General features: G+C 46.7%; 1 protein-coding gene across 1 annotated transcript in view; it reads right to left on the bottom strand.

The window, feature by feature from the left end:
* Positions 1-15,116, bottom strand: part of LOC142365591 (rapamycin-insensitive companion of mTOR-like) — a 127,131-nt gene that overhangs the window by 82,279 nt on the left and 29,736 nt on the right. The window contains exon 3 of the mRNA XM_075446498.1: positions 5,395-5,492. Within this exon, the coding sequence (XP_075302613.1) occupies positions 5,395-5,492 (98 nt within the window). The remainder of the gene's footprint in view (positions 1-5,394; positions 5,493-15,116) is intronic.

Here is a 15,116-nt window from a genome sequence, read left to right as displayed (position 1 = left end):
AAGCTCTTTTCAGTGGTGCCCAGTGACAGGACAAGGGGCAATGGGCACAAACTGAGGCACAGGAAGTTCCGTCTGAACATGAGGAAGAACTTCTTCCCTCTGAGGGTGACGGAGCACTGGAACAGGCTGCCCAGGGAGGTTGTGGAGTCTCCTTCTCTGGAGATATTCAAGACCCGCCTGAACAAGGTCCTGTGCAGCCTGCTGTAGGTGACCCTGCTTCAGCAGGTGGGTTGGACTAGATGACCCACAGAGGTCCCTTCCAACCCCTACTATTCTGTGATTCTGTGATTGTGTGATATGCTGCCAGAATCTCTTTTTCCGTGCGAGTATAGCGGGCCTCGGATCCTTTGTATCCCCGGCTCCAGAACCCCAGGGGTCGACCTCGAGTCTCCCCTGGTGCTTTCTGCCAGGGACTCCAGGTTGGGCCATTCTCCCCGGCTGCGGTGTAGAGCACGTTTTTAACATCATGCCCTGACAGGACTGGACCAAGGGCTACGGCGTGAAATATCTCCCGTTTAATCTGTTCAAATGCCTGTCGTTGCTCAGGGCCCCATTCAAAATCATTCTTCTTCCGGGTCACATGGTACAGAGGACTTACAATCTGGCTGTAATTTGGGATGTGCATCCTCCAAAAACCCACAACACCCAGGAAGGCCTGTGCTTCCTTTTTGCTGGTTGGTGGAGACATAGCTGCTATTTTGTTGATGTCATCCATTGGGATTTGACGGCGCCCATCCTGCCATTTTATTCCCAAAAACTGGATCTCTTGCGCAGGTCCCTTGACTTGACTTTGCTTAATGGCGAAACCGGCTTTCAGAAGGATCTGAACTATTTTCTCCCCTTTCTCAAAAACTTCCTCTGCTGTGTCACCCCATACAATGATGTCATTGATGTACTGCAGGTGTTCTGGAGCTTCACCCTTTTCCAGGGCAGTCTGGATTAGGCCATGGCAAATGGTGGGACTGTGTTTCCACCCCTGGGGCAGTCGATTCCAGGTGTACTGGATGCCCCTCCAGGTGAAAGCAAACTGTGGCCTGCACTCTGCTGCCAAAGGGATGGAGAAGAATGCATTAGCGATGTCAATTGTAGCATACCACTTGGCTGCCTTTGACTCCAGCTGATATTGAAGTTCTAGCATGTCTGGCACGGCAGCACTCAGCGGTGGTGTGACTTCATTCAGGCCACGGTAGTCTATTGTCAGTCTCCACTCTCCAGTAGATTTTCTCACTGGCCATATGGGACTATTAAAGGGTGAGCGAGTTTTCCTGATCACTCCTTGACTCTCCAGCTGGCGGATCAGCTGATGAATGGGGATCAGGGATTCTTGGTTGGTACGATACTGTCGCCGGTGCACCGTTGTGGTCGCGATTGGCACCTGTTGTTCTTCAACCTTCAGCAACCCCACAAAGGAAGGATCCTCTGAGAGACCAGGCAAAATGGACAGCTGTTTAATTTCTTCCGTCTCCAAAGCAGCTATGCCAAAAGCCCACCGATACCCCCTTGGGTCCTTGAAATACCCTCTCCTGAGGTAGTCTATGCCAAGGATGCACGGAGCCTCGGGGCCAGTTACAATGGGGTGCTTCTGCCACCCCTGCCCAGTGAGGCTCACTTCAGCCTCCAATACACTCAGCTCTTGGGACCCCCCTGTCACTCCAGAAATGCAGATGGACTCTGACCCTTTGAAATCTGATGGCATTCAAGTACACTGTGCACCAGTGTCCACTAGAGCTTTATACTCTTGTGGATCTGACGTGCCAGGCCACCGAATCCACACCGTCCAATAAACCCACTTGTCCCTTTCCTCCACCTGGCTGGAGGCAGGGCCCCTCTAATCCTGGTCAGAGAATTTGCTGCTCACCTGCTGTAAGAATGACTTGGAGGTCCCTTCCAGAGCATCGGAATCAAGATCAAACTGCCTGCCTGGTCTGGAGAGCTGGCTGCTGGAAACTGGAGCGGCATTTTTCCTAACAGAATTCCCTTTGGTGATTGTTTTACCCCGCAACTCACGCACTCGTGCCTCTAGACTTGAGGTAGGTTTTCCATCCCACTTCCTCATGTCCTCTCCGTGGTCACGCAGGTAAAACCACAGGGTGCTCCGTGGTGTGTAGCCTCTGTATTCTCTCTCCTGAGGAGAGGAACGCCTGCCCCTAATAGCTGAGACGCTGGCCTGTACAGGTGGGGAGTAGGATATATTCTCTTTCATTTGCCGGACCTCCCGGGCCAGTTTCTCCACAGCTGAGACAAGGGAGGAAGAGAGACTTTCCTCATATTGCCCGAGTCGGACAGCCACCTCACCCACTGTTGGTGCCTCTTTACCTTTCCAGTTTACTACTGCCAGTGAGTTGGCATATGAGGAGGGTGCGCTCCGCACAAACTTCCTCCACATAGATGCTGTGCACTGGACTTCATCTGGGTCTGTGGGTACCTGCTCATCATCTGGTTCATAGTAAACCAGCTCCTGCACAGCTAATTCCCTCAAGTACTGAATACCCCTTTCCACAGTGGTCCACTTGCCAGGATGACATACAAAATCCTCACTGAAGGGGTACCTCTCCCTCACACCTGACAGAACTCTCCTCCAGAGGCTGAGGACTTGTTCCTTTTTCCCAAGGGCCTTGTCAATGGCCCCATCCCTGGCCAGGGATCCCAGCTGCTTGGCTTCCTTGCCCTCTAATTCCAAGCTGCTGGCCCCGTTATCCCAGCACCGCAGGAGCTAGGTGACAATGTGTTCGCCTGGGTGGCTGCTGAAATCTTTCCGCATGTCTCGCAGCTCGCCCAGGGACAGGGCCCGGGTGATGATCTCTGTCTCCCGTGATGACCCTGGCTCATTGTCATCCCTCCCGGAGCGATCTGCTCTCTTTACGTCTTTCTTTAGTTTTACAGGGGCGACTGCTACCGGCACAGGTTGGTCATTGGGCTCAGCCGCGATGCCTGCAGCTGGAGCTGGGGCTGGAGCAGCTGCCGTGCCCACCGGGCAAACCGGGGCCGCCCCTGCGGCTGCGGCAGTGGCAGTGGTGGTGCCGGTCGGGGGGGCTGTGACTGCCTGCTGGGCTGGAGGGGCTGCAGGGCCGGCTGTGGGGGCAGCACCAGTCACAGTGCCTGCCGCTTCGCTTCCCCCCCCTTCCCCTTTAGAGCACTGAATCAGGTTGAACAAGGCAGCTCGGTAGGCATGGGCCAGACCCCAGCACATTGCGGTGATTTGTGTCTCTCTGGAGTTCCCAGGGTGGCAGCACACTTTTTTCAGATATTTTACTAGTTTGTCCGGATCCTGCACTTGTTCAGGGGTGAGTTTAAAAAACACCGGGGGTGTCCACTGCCCTAGGTACTTTCCCATGCTGTCCCACACACCCAGCCACTCAGAGCTATCCAGCCCCGGGGCAGGTCTCTGCAGGATGTTCTTAACTACTTGTTTAACCCTAAACAAAACCTGCAACCCATTCAGGAGGCAGAATTAAAGGAGAGTGCTGCCCTGAGCCTCCCATGGGTACTGGAAATTCTCAAAAGCCGTTAGGACTAGCCTGAGGGAGAGAGGGGAGGTGAAAGAGTGGGGGAAGGTATCCCCTTCGGTTTTCCCCACAGATTGGGTTTGATTATTAACAAATTCTAAGACATAGGATCCGAGGTATGGAAATGACCACAGTGCCGCATGCAAATACAAGCCTAATTTCATGCACAGTGATGTTATCATGTCATAAGTCGATATCGTACAGTACAGCAAAATTATCATCCTGATCTTTTTCCCAGCGATGATGAACAGCACGGCAGTGAATACATACTACAAATAAGGATTCAAAAACCACAGCCATCTGATCAAAATCAGCAACATTTTTACCGGCGACTATTTAACTAACACAGAAAAATGCCTATAACAAAATTTAACAAAATGTAAGAAAGCAGTTTTAACACCCTCTGCTCAGCCCTGCCGTTATCCCCGCCCCACGCTTGGGCACCAAATTTAATGTTCTGGTTTCGGCTGCCACCGGCAACAAAAGCGCCACGCGGCCACCCCTCCCCCCACCGCGGTGCGGAGGAGAATGGAAAGAAACAGGCAGAAAACTGGTGGGTCGGTATAAGGGCAGTTTAACAGAACAGCAAACAAAGGGAAACAGCAACAACGATACAGAAAAGGGGAATACACAGAACAAACTGCACGACCCCACAGAGCCATTCTCCCGGACAGGACCGGCGCTGCACGCTCCCGAGCCGCGAGTGAGTTCCCGCCGTGCCACCCCCCCCACCGGAACCCAGCATGACGGCACATGGTATAGAATACCCTGCTCTGTTTGGCCAGGTTGGGGTTGGGTCAGCCCACCGGGCTGTGTCCCTTCCTGGATTCTGGTGAAAATTAACCCTGTCCTGGCCGAACCCAGGACAAGGAGAGATCCCCCGTGTGCCCGGCGCCGTAATAAAGAACACCTGCTTAATATTCTTCCGACTATTGAGTCTTCAACTCTGGCTTTTCACGGCATCAGTATCAGTCCATCCATTCGGATAACACTCACACTGAAGCTCCGATGTCTCCTAGCTCATTGACTGCAACACACTTTTCCCTTTCGTCGACAAATGGAACACTAGTCCAACCACAACCATTCAGTATGCTACAGCAAACACCCCTTTCATAACTACCTGCTCACATCCCATTAGTCTCCTCTGCTGCTCTCCACATGTTCCTCCTCTAGAAAAAAATGGTACTCGCTCTCCTTCTGAAGGCCTTTCATGGTCTCTTTCTTCAGATTACCATCTCTCATTCTGCAGTAAGTTTTTAATTCTTGCTTCCTGGTAGCTCACATAATCAGCTTCCAACATATCTGTTGTACTTTCAGGCAAGTACCTTTCACATTCCTATGATTTGGAAGCTTTTATTTGGAAAAAGCATCTAAAAAATCAGCAATACAGACCATTTCTATAAATCACCCCTTTAAATCTTTTTCACTACGAAACCTGCAATGAAAGTTGACAGTTGCTATTCTATTAATGCCCAAACCACTGCATGTCATTCTCATTGATACAGTCCTCTCCCTCACCATACTTTGTCAGTTTACATCCAGAGAGTCTGGCATTTCACATTTTTGATTCAATTCTGTGGAGCAGGAATTAATCTTTAGCTCTATCTGTGCAACTTAACCCATGAATTGAGAGAGAGTTCAGGCTTCTAAGCACTAAAATACTACAAAAATTCAGTCAGTAGGACATGCAGATAAACTTCAGCATAACCCCGCATTCACATATTTGCTTGTCCTTATTTGCTCCTTTCCTCTCCCACAGTACATAAATTCCAAGTACTGTTTCATGATACTAAGCTGTTTTATGAATCTCCCAGCCAACACCTGATAGAGTACACGTAAAATATTTTGCCCATATGATCACTTGTTCTGACACCATTTGAGCTCTTACCTTAGTAAAATTATTCAAGAGACCTAGTTTTCTCATATTTGAAACGCCTTGTAACTTGGCCACATTTTGGAGAATCTCTCTCATATTATCACAGGGTTCTGCAAAAGAAAACAGGTTATTAGCAGATACAGTTATAAAAAAATCAAAAATCTAAACATGCATTCAACATACAGTTTCCTAAATATAACAGGTACTCTTCTGGTCTTAATTAAGGATGCAGATCATTTTCCCTCAAGCATCAATTTGATTTATGCCTAGAACCAAAACCAGGCATACCTAAAGCCTATGTAGGATACAGACTCCTATTTTAAAGAGGATTTTAATCAATGATTAGATTTACAGTTGACAAAGAAATCCATTTAGTGTCTGAAACTCCAATCCTATCATCTCATAACTGAACAGCTTTATCCTTGATCCCCTTGTAATTTAAAGACAAGAAGCAAACTTAAAGACAGAAGTAAAAAGATAGCATGTTACTGCCACACCACATGATTTCTTTTTTCCCTTCAGACAAAGGGTCGGTGAGATTTTGGGAAGACAGGACTTTTTTCTGCTCTCCATATTAATCTCTGTCCACAATCACCCTAAACTTACTAGACGGCTGGGACTTTCCAGTGACATGGGAAGTTAACTACAAGGCAAGCAAGGGGACTAGGAACTTCTTTTTTCCTAAGGATCCACCATCCCAACACAAAAAAAAAAACAAACCCCAGGATTCAGACACCAGTTGATGACCCTGCATTTTGTTGGGAAACGGAAAAGGACTACAAAACACGGGGAAAAGAGACAATATTGCCCTGCCTTTGGGAATAAGGCTGGGAGTTCAGGCAGTGGGACAAGCAGCACAGAGTGTGGCTGGGCATAGAGCACTGCACACAGAGCTACTGTAACAGAAACTGCAGTAAGCTCTGTACACAGCAGTATTGTGGTAGGACAGTTTTCAAAGGGAGATGCTTGACTGCAGGATTTTTGTGCAGTCTTGGATTAGATACTGTATTCTGCAATAGGCACTACAACACTATCAGAAGCACTGTAGTTTGAAATAAATGAAATACCAAGGCTATGCTGGAGACATGAACTGTTAAAAAGTATTACATCACCAAAAAATTTAAAAATTGCATTACATAAAATAAAGTCTTTAGAAAAAAGTCTGAAAAAGAGTGCAAACACTGGACATCTGGAAAGCAGCAAAGAGAAGGGTTTTTGTGTGTGGTGCCCCATACTAACTTCCAGTAAAAGAAACTTGCTTCCTACTACAGTATGAACAGCTACAGCTGAATTTGTGGAGTATATATAGTCTTTTATTTCCCTGTTCATCCTGAAAGGATATTTGTATATTTTTCATTATACAAAAGAAATAAAAAGTATCAGAGATGTAAAGAAAGGACCGTCTCACCACCTCTCTACAAACCAAGCTGAGTTTGTTAACAACTTCAGTAGTTTAAAAATTTAAAAAAGCAACAAATTCGAAAAAGCAGACATATCTAGCAATCTCATCAGGATATATTCAGAACGTATTTGGAAAGACAAGAGCCTGTACTCGCACTACCATCAGAAATACAAGACAGTATTTAAAAATTAAGACACCTACAGGTAGGCACCTGACTTCAGGTGTGTAAACCTGTGCTAGATCTCTCCGCTCCCATTGTAGTTAATGGAGATCTCATCTATGAGCCAATGAAGTCTAAAACAATTAACCTGACTAGCTGCAAGGTGTCAAGGGTAAGGTGAATCAATTGTACTGACTACACTGCTTATAACGAGACTTTAGCACATGTACAGAAATGCTACTGCCACACCACGTAATTATGATTTTTTTTCAGACAGAGTCAGTGGGATTTTAGGAAGACAAGACAGGCAACAACCTCAATCATCAACAGCTTGTATGAAATATCCTCTTCCACAAACCTTAGTCAAAGCAATAAGCGAAATCAACTGTCAGATACACAGCCACAAGTAAAGACAGAGATACCTTGCACTGCAGAACAATACGCAAAGTGAAACCAAACATGCAATAATTTTGTATTTAAATTGGAACATGTGTATGCATCTATCTGTTTGTACCCTTCACTCTGCAGCAAAAAAAAAAAAAAACCCACCACACAAACTTTGATATGATCACAGAAATTAGACAATGAAAATCTTACTGGATCCATCCTAAGATCAGTATTCCTCTGCATAGTTTACTTTTCCAGGGCTTAATTCAGTTTTAGAGGTTTGTAATAGCACAAAACATAAAAAAAAGAAAAAAAGACAAACACTGAAGACAAGTAGATTGGTATAATTGTGACACTACAAACAGTTTACATCATAACCCCTAATTTAAAGGGAACATAGTAGGAGAAGAAAATCATGATAAGAGAGGAAAATAAGAGCATTGCTCAGGAGTCAGTATTGGGACGGGCACTGTTTAACAAATCCGTCGGCAACATGGACAGTGGGATTGAGTGCACCTTCAGCAAGTTTGCCAACGACACCAAGCTGTGTGGTGCGGTCAACACGCTGGAAGGACAGGATGACATCCAGAGGGACCTTGACAGGCTGGAGAGGTGGGCCTGTGCAAACCTCATGAAGTTCAACAAGACCACGTGCAAGGTCCTGCATGTGGGTCGGGGCAACCCCCGGTATCAATACAGGCTAGGGGGATGAAGGGATTGAGAGCAGCCCTGCTGAGAGGGACTTTGGGGTACTGGTGGATGAGAAGCTCAACATGAGCCGGCAATGTGAACTTGCAGCCCAGAAGACCAACTGCATCCTGGGCTGCATCAAGAGAAGTGTGGCCAGCAGGTCGAGGGAGGTGACTCTGCCCTTTTACTCTGCTCTGGTGAGACCCCACCTGGAGTACTGCATCCAGCTCTGGAGCCCCCAACAGAAGAAGGACATGGATGTGTTGGAGCGGGTCCAGAGGAGGGCCACAAAGATGATCCGAGGGCTGGAGTACCTCTCCTATGAGGACAGGCTGAGGGAGTTGGGGCTGTTCAGCCTGGAGAAGAGAAGGCTCCGGGGTGACCTTATAGCAGCCTTCCGGTACCTGAAGGGGGCCTACAGGAAGGATGGAGAGGGGCTTTTCACAAGGGTGTGTAGTGATAGGACAAGGGGGGAATGGCTGTAAACTGAAAGAGGGTAGATTTAGATTAGATATTAGGAAGAAATTCTTCACCATGAGGGTGGTGAGGCACTGGAACAGGTTGCCCAGAGAAGCTGTGGATGCCCCCTTCCTGGAAGTGATCAAGGCCAGGTTGGAGGGAGCTCTGAGCAACCTGGTCTAGAGTAAGATGTCCCTGCTCATGACAGGGGGCTTGGAACCACATGATGTGGGGTTTCTGGAAGAACAGGGACATATTGTGAGCAACCCAGACACTCTGAATATGGACTCGATCGGTTTGTAGCAGCACAGGCTTCAAGCAGCACAGGCCTCAAGGCCTTTCTCAGGCCGGCTGCGGGAAAACAGACCTTTCCCAGGCTGGCTGTGGGAAAGACAATCATTCTCAGGCCACCTGCAGGTAAACAGTCCTTCTATGAATACTAACCAATCATAGTTTGAGTATTAATCATGTAACCGGGGTGTTTTATTGATAGATGTTTTTATGTATAGTGACCAATCACAGAATCACAGAATAGTAGGGGTTGGATAGCTGAGTATTGTGCTGAGTGTTTATGTATAGTGACTAATCATAATTGAGTGCTGTCTACATAATCCAGATTCTCTGCTAATAAAGTTGACTGTTATGGATCATATTGGTCGAGTCCTAGATGCCGCCGCAACAAATGGTGCCCGAACAGGGACCCTCAGATCAGCATTAGCATCGACGGGTGATTTTTCCAGGAAGACTGAACCCTGAGGGAGCGGAACCCGGCCAAAGGTGAGTGCTGCCCCGACACTCGGGAGTCGCTAGCGCACAAATCGGGAAAAGAAATCCCGGAAATCCTGCCCTGATCAAGCAGGTGGCCGGGGAGGAGATGGGGTCCACACTGACAAAGGAAGACTCAGCAGTGGTTAAGCTCCTCCAACACATCCTCTCCATGAGAGGGCTACAATATGACTCAGCTACCTTGAAGTCTCTGCTGCTTTGGGCACGGAGAAAGGACTTAAACCCCTGTGTTAATGCCGCCTTTGAAGTTCAGACATGGGCAGGTATAGGCATGAAACTGTGGGAAGAAATTAGGATGGGATTCAAGGAAGCGAGCCAATTCTCCACGTTGTGGAGATTGAACTTGAACTATGAGACTTTAAAAGCTATGGGAGCTGAGAGGGGATCCACTGCCTCTGCTTTCGCTGCGTTAACTCCCGAGGGAGGGTCCTGCTCGGCGATTAGTTTGCCGTTCGCAGGTCCCAGCACCCTCGCGCCGCCTGTGAAAGCAGGAGGGTGTCAGAGTCGGCGGCCCGTGGAGGCAGGGGAACCTGCGGTCTAGGAAAAGGAGTACATGCGGCGCGACCCGCTGGCGCAGGAGTTTCCACCCCCACCGCCAGAATCGCTGCCACCGCCACAGCGTCACGGAGAAAGGTGCGCTGAGGCGTCGCCACACGCAGATCGGCTGTGCGCCACTGCTGCCCCTTCCGATCGTCTCATGTCCCCGAATCCTGTACCGCGGTATCCTCCACTTCCTCCGCCTACACCGCCGTCTCCAAGGACTCCAGTGACTCGTTGTACAGACGAGAAGGTTACGGACATTTTGCTGCCGGAGCCACCAGTCCCTAACCCATATAACCCGTTTTCTCTTCCAGCCCCACCTTGCGCCGTGCCGTGGGATGGGGGGTTGGGAACCGGGGGAGGGTCGGGGGTACGGTGGAGAGGGATAGCTAAAGTGGTGTGTGAACTGTAAGCGAGATAACCACAATAGCAGCGAGTGCAGAAAGTCGGGAAACAGATCAGTTGTTCAACTTGGATGTGTGGCAGAGAATCGTGGACTCTGTGCATGCAGGTCGGCAACAAAGAGGAGTGATAATTAGCCCCTGTTTTTTGAGCTGTTGTTAGCCTGACTCAGAAGTAATGGAGTGCCCGCGGAATCACCGCGTGTTTTTGATGTTTTAACTTGGAAGGTGTCAGGAGAATTACCTTTTAAACATACTTCAAGGGGTGATGTGAATGCGAGTCGAGTATTAACAACTTGGCGTTTAGTTTATGAAGCATTAAAAGATGTGTTAGCAGAGAAAAAAGTGGCCAGCGCCACTCAGAAAAGTCCTTTTGTTGCAAATGTACCACCTGAAGAAAGCCGTGAGCAGGGGCTGGGTCCAACAGACCCTGAACAGGAATCGAGTCTGCCCCCCCTCCGGCTCACTGGAGGATGGGACAGTCACTTAGAAAAGGAGCGAAGGCTCCATTAAAAGATTTTACAGAAATTTTTGAAGGAACAAAGTCTTGCAACTTAAAATCCTTGAGGAAATCATTACTTTGAAACTAGTGCATACAGCTTTAAATGCTTTTAAGCCCACAGAAACTATCTTACAAGCGGCTGCTACTCCTCCACCGTTATCTCAAAAGCAAGGACAGAGCTGCAGTCTTTTGAAATTAACCCTACATACGACGAAATTCCTAACCCAACACGAGAAATGCGGGAGGTAAATCCGCCAAAACCTGACGATCCTTTAAATCCAGAGAAATGGGAAGTGGGGTACAAAATCCGACATCCCGAAAGTGTACGACAGGGTCCCTCTACAGCAATTGGCGTACCCGACCTGAGATCAAAACAAGGTGAATTCCAACATAAAACTGCACAGTCCCTCAGACGCCGTACAGCCGCCGTGCCAGCAGTCACTGCATCGGACGGGTCAGCAAACCTTACACCTGGTTGGGCACATGGCCCTCCCCCCCGGGCAACCGGCAGCGTGGCCCGCGCCCCCCTTCCTGAGCCCAGCGTGCCAGCCTGGCCCGGCCTAACCCACAAGCGGCGCGGCGAGAACCATCTTTCTGACATTCAATGCCTTGGTTGGGAAAAAGTGTGCATAATTCAATTACTGCAGATGGTCTATCTAGATGATGTTATTCACCCTGTTCAAAGGTGAAAATATTGACATTATGACTGAAGAGTTGTCCCCTCTATTTACTTTGTTAAAAAGGACTCAGATTTATTATTTTTCCGAAGATCAATGCCAAAAGCAAAAACTGTTTTACAAAAGGTTTCAGACAGAATTGCAATTAACTTCAGCTCCAGAATTAATGTCAATTTGCCAACAAATTTGTATATAATTTATGAGGTTTTTTGTTTTCCAGCCTTATCCTCTTAGGTCGGTGATGTGCTGATGCGCAGAAGTTGAAGACTCTGGAATGGATCTTTTAGTATCATATGGCCAAGAAAATATTAACCACTTCTCGGAAATGTAATGATTATGTATGTTAACATGGCATAAATATCTAGTAGGAGTGTCTTTTCGGTACACACATTTGGGTAGAACTATTCCCTGTGCGTTCAGTACCGCAGTAAAGAATAGCCTGCTTTCTAGAACTCCAAAATTAAGTTTGAGAAAGTTAATTATTTTGCTGCTTTCTGGTAATAGATTTTGGGTACCCAGGTAGGACGCTGCTCTTGAACATCAATGGTCCAAGGGATCGCAGGACCTCCAGCCGGCACCGAGGGATTCTCAGGGAGAACCTCTGATCCCTGGACCAAAAAGTTCTGAGCAGGAACCATTAATAAGGCAAAGGCATTCTTCCAGTACTGTTTCTTATTGCCTGCTTGTTAGTCGTAGTGAAAGCTTCAACATTAGGCTATATCCCTGAGTAGAAGGGAAAACGCCCTTCCTAAAACAGAATCGAAAAGAAAGTACTCTTCCTGAAACTGAAGCTTGGGAATTTGTCTGTTAAATGTTGAATATTATTATAAGTCCTGTCTTTGCAATATTTGGATTTATGCTGAAAACCTGGTGTGCCTGTGTGTGTGTGTGTGGTCGCGACCATGAACGTATGGTTTTATGTTACAGTGTTTGTATTTCTGTGATCTGATGGATTTATTTGGTTTCTGAGATCTAATGGATTTGTCTGGACTAAGTAAAAGGTTTTGCGTCTTCCGGTTTGGAATAAGTTCTGCAGGTATTGATTATTTTCTGGTTTTCTTTTTTTTGGCTTTAGACTCTTGGGTTTGGACTCTGATTTAGCAGGACTGCAAGCATTTGATGCAACAGGGGTTAGATGTGCTGATGTTTGCAGCTTTGTGCTTTTATATACATTAATTTTAGCTATACAAGGTTAATGAGTCGCTAGGTGATTAATATGGTTAGCCAATACTAAATGTTAGGGATGTTTGTATATGTGATACGTATACCTATAACCCAAGCGCAAATTTACTGAGCTCATATTATTGATACACTGTTATTTCGACGCCTGACACGGTGAGATGCATCCCCTCCAATTGACAATAATTATATGTTATGGTCAGGCGGTGCTTCGTTCCCACCATCCACACAGGAAGAAAATTGGATGCAAGTAAATTAATCTACACCCATATGCTAGGTAACAGATTTACCATAAACACGTATCATTCTCAGGTTAATTTGATCTTTCTTTATAGCCAGCAGGTTATGGTATGCACTTCACATCATCTCTATGTCTTCAAATGGCATTTGTGTTCTTATGTCTGTTTTTAGTATTGTAGTTTGTGTGGGCCTCTGAGAAAGTGGTAGCAAGCTGAAGGCAAAAATTATGTCAGCTCTCATCATCATCAGCAACCTCATCAGCTGACCTGGCGTGTAATTTGGCTACGGATTGGACGAAAGTAAAACAGAGACCCTCGTGCAAATAGCTGCCTGATCGGAATAGAAAGTTCCCAGGAACTAACGTCCAGGTACACGATCATCTGCACAAAACCGTGTTCAGCTGGAACCACCTAACGCTTCCGGCATCTCGAGAATTGCTTCCTATCCTAACTCATTTTCTGTCTTTACAGAATGCTGACATACGGCCTCAGGCAAAGGTGCTGGCATGGGATTTGCAATGGGGAGCTTGGACAGTGCCATGGGAACTATTAATGTGGGGGCACGGGTATGCTTGTGTTTCCACAGATGTAGGACCTAAATGGTTCCCAGCAAAGTGCATTAAGCTAGAGCTAGACAAGCAACAGGCAACCACAAAAGACCCTGAAGCACCTGCTGAACCGTCAGAAGACATTTTGAGTGATAACACACTGTTTGATGGGAAGTGATTCGTTTGAGACTGTAAAGAGTGGTGTATCAGGGCTCACTAGGCCACAGGTGTCTATATGTTTAGTCTGTAAGCGCTGTTATAGATATATTATCGCACATTGTATATTTCGCAAAAGGTGTTTGATTTATTTTAATGGTAATCAACACATTTATCGTGCCTTAACACCATTGTGCATTCGCTGTAAAAGAATCAATACCATAAGTAAGACCTATTCAATCCGCTGTTTTGCTGTAACACAGACCGGTATATAAGATGGAAATGATAACGATCCTCTTAAGCTTGATTGGGTGTATGCAAGCAGTATGGGTGCCACCGCAACCAAAATGAGTGTGTGGCTCATGCTAGCAGACCTGACAAGACCAGATTCTATTTGCCTGTCCATAGCATCTCCAGGGAACCCCCTTTTCCACATGCCTTGTCAGTGTCCCTTTGGATGCATGGCCCATACCATCGGCACTGACCAGTGTGGTCCCCCCAAACAACGGCACAGTCACTGATATGTGGGACCTATGGACTGTTCAACCGCCGTTGGCCCAGTTAGAGCCTCAAGAGACAGAGTTACTTGACTCCATATCAAAGGATTTTTGTTTTGTTTTTTAGCTATACAAGGAGAAATCAAACACATGCATGGAGCGTTAATACATTGAGCATATCTAAATCGATTAATCAACCACTTGCTTTACCCCATAGAGTATTTATCATTTGTAGGGACCATGCTTAGCCGTCCATCCCATCCCATATAAAGGAAGGTCCCTGTAGTCTAGGGAGATTATTGCTTTTAACACCAAATCAGATCATGATAATTGGCCACCGAAATACACGATACCGAGGGAAGAGAGCAATTCATGCTTTTACCTCAGATTGAAAAGGCAACATCAGATTTTGGAATAGCAGTGAAATAATCACTGCATCATTTTTAGCTCCCAGGATTGCAGCCTTTCAGGCTCTAGCTACCCCGAAGGAATTAGGATGTGGGTTAACCAAGAAGACTAATGTTACTTCTTAGGCCTTAAGTAGTTTGTTTTTACATGTTGATTTGGTTAGACACGCGACTTTACAAAATTGTGTGGCAATTAATTTTTGCTTTTAGCACAAGGACATGAGTGTGAAGATTTTGAAAGAATGTCTTGTATGAGTTTGTGTGACCACTCAAAATCGATACAACAACAATTGAGTGAGCTATGCAAAAATTTGAACGCTATAAAGGTAGAGTCAAGATTGACAGACTAGCTCAGTCACCTGGGAATCAGTGGGTATTGGATCTGATCAAACAGGGAATAGCGATGTTGATTACGATTCTGATCATGCTATGCATTTTTAGATGTTTGATAAGTTGTGCCATAATGGTGGTCAAGAAGACATTTAACGGTATCTGGGTTGCTCAAAAACAAAAAGGGGGATTTGTGGGGTTTCTGGAAGAACAGGGACATATTGTGAGCAACCCAGACACTCTGAATATGGACTCGATCGGTTTGTAGCAGCACAGGCTTCAAGCAGCACAGGCCTCAAGGCCTTTCTCAGGCCGGCTGTGAGAAAACAGACCTTTCCCAGGCTGGCTGTGGGAAAGACAGTCATTCTCAGGCC

The sequence above is a fragment of the Opisthocomus hoazin genome, chromosome W (assembly GCF_030867145.1).
Source record: "Opisthocomus hoazin isolate bOpiHoa1 chromosome W, bOpiHoa1.hap1, whole genome shotgun sequence".
NCBI classification, from domain to species: Eukaryota; Metazoa; Chordata; class Aves; order Opisthocomiformes; family Opisthocomidae; genus Opisthocomus; species Opisthocomus hoazin.
The sequence above is the reverse complement of the archived record's forward strand: the minus strand, read 5'-3'. Positions and strand labels throughout refer to the sequence as shown.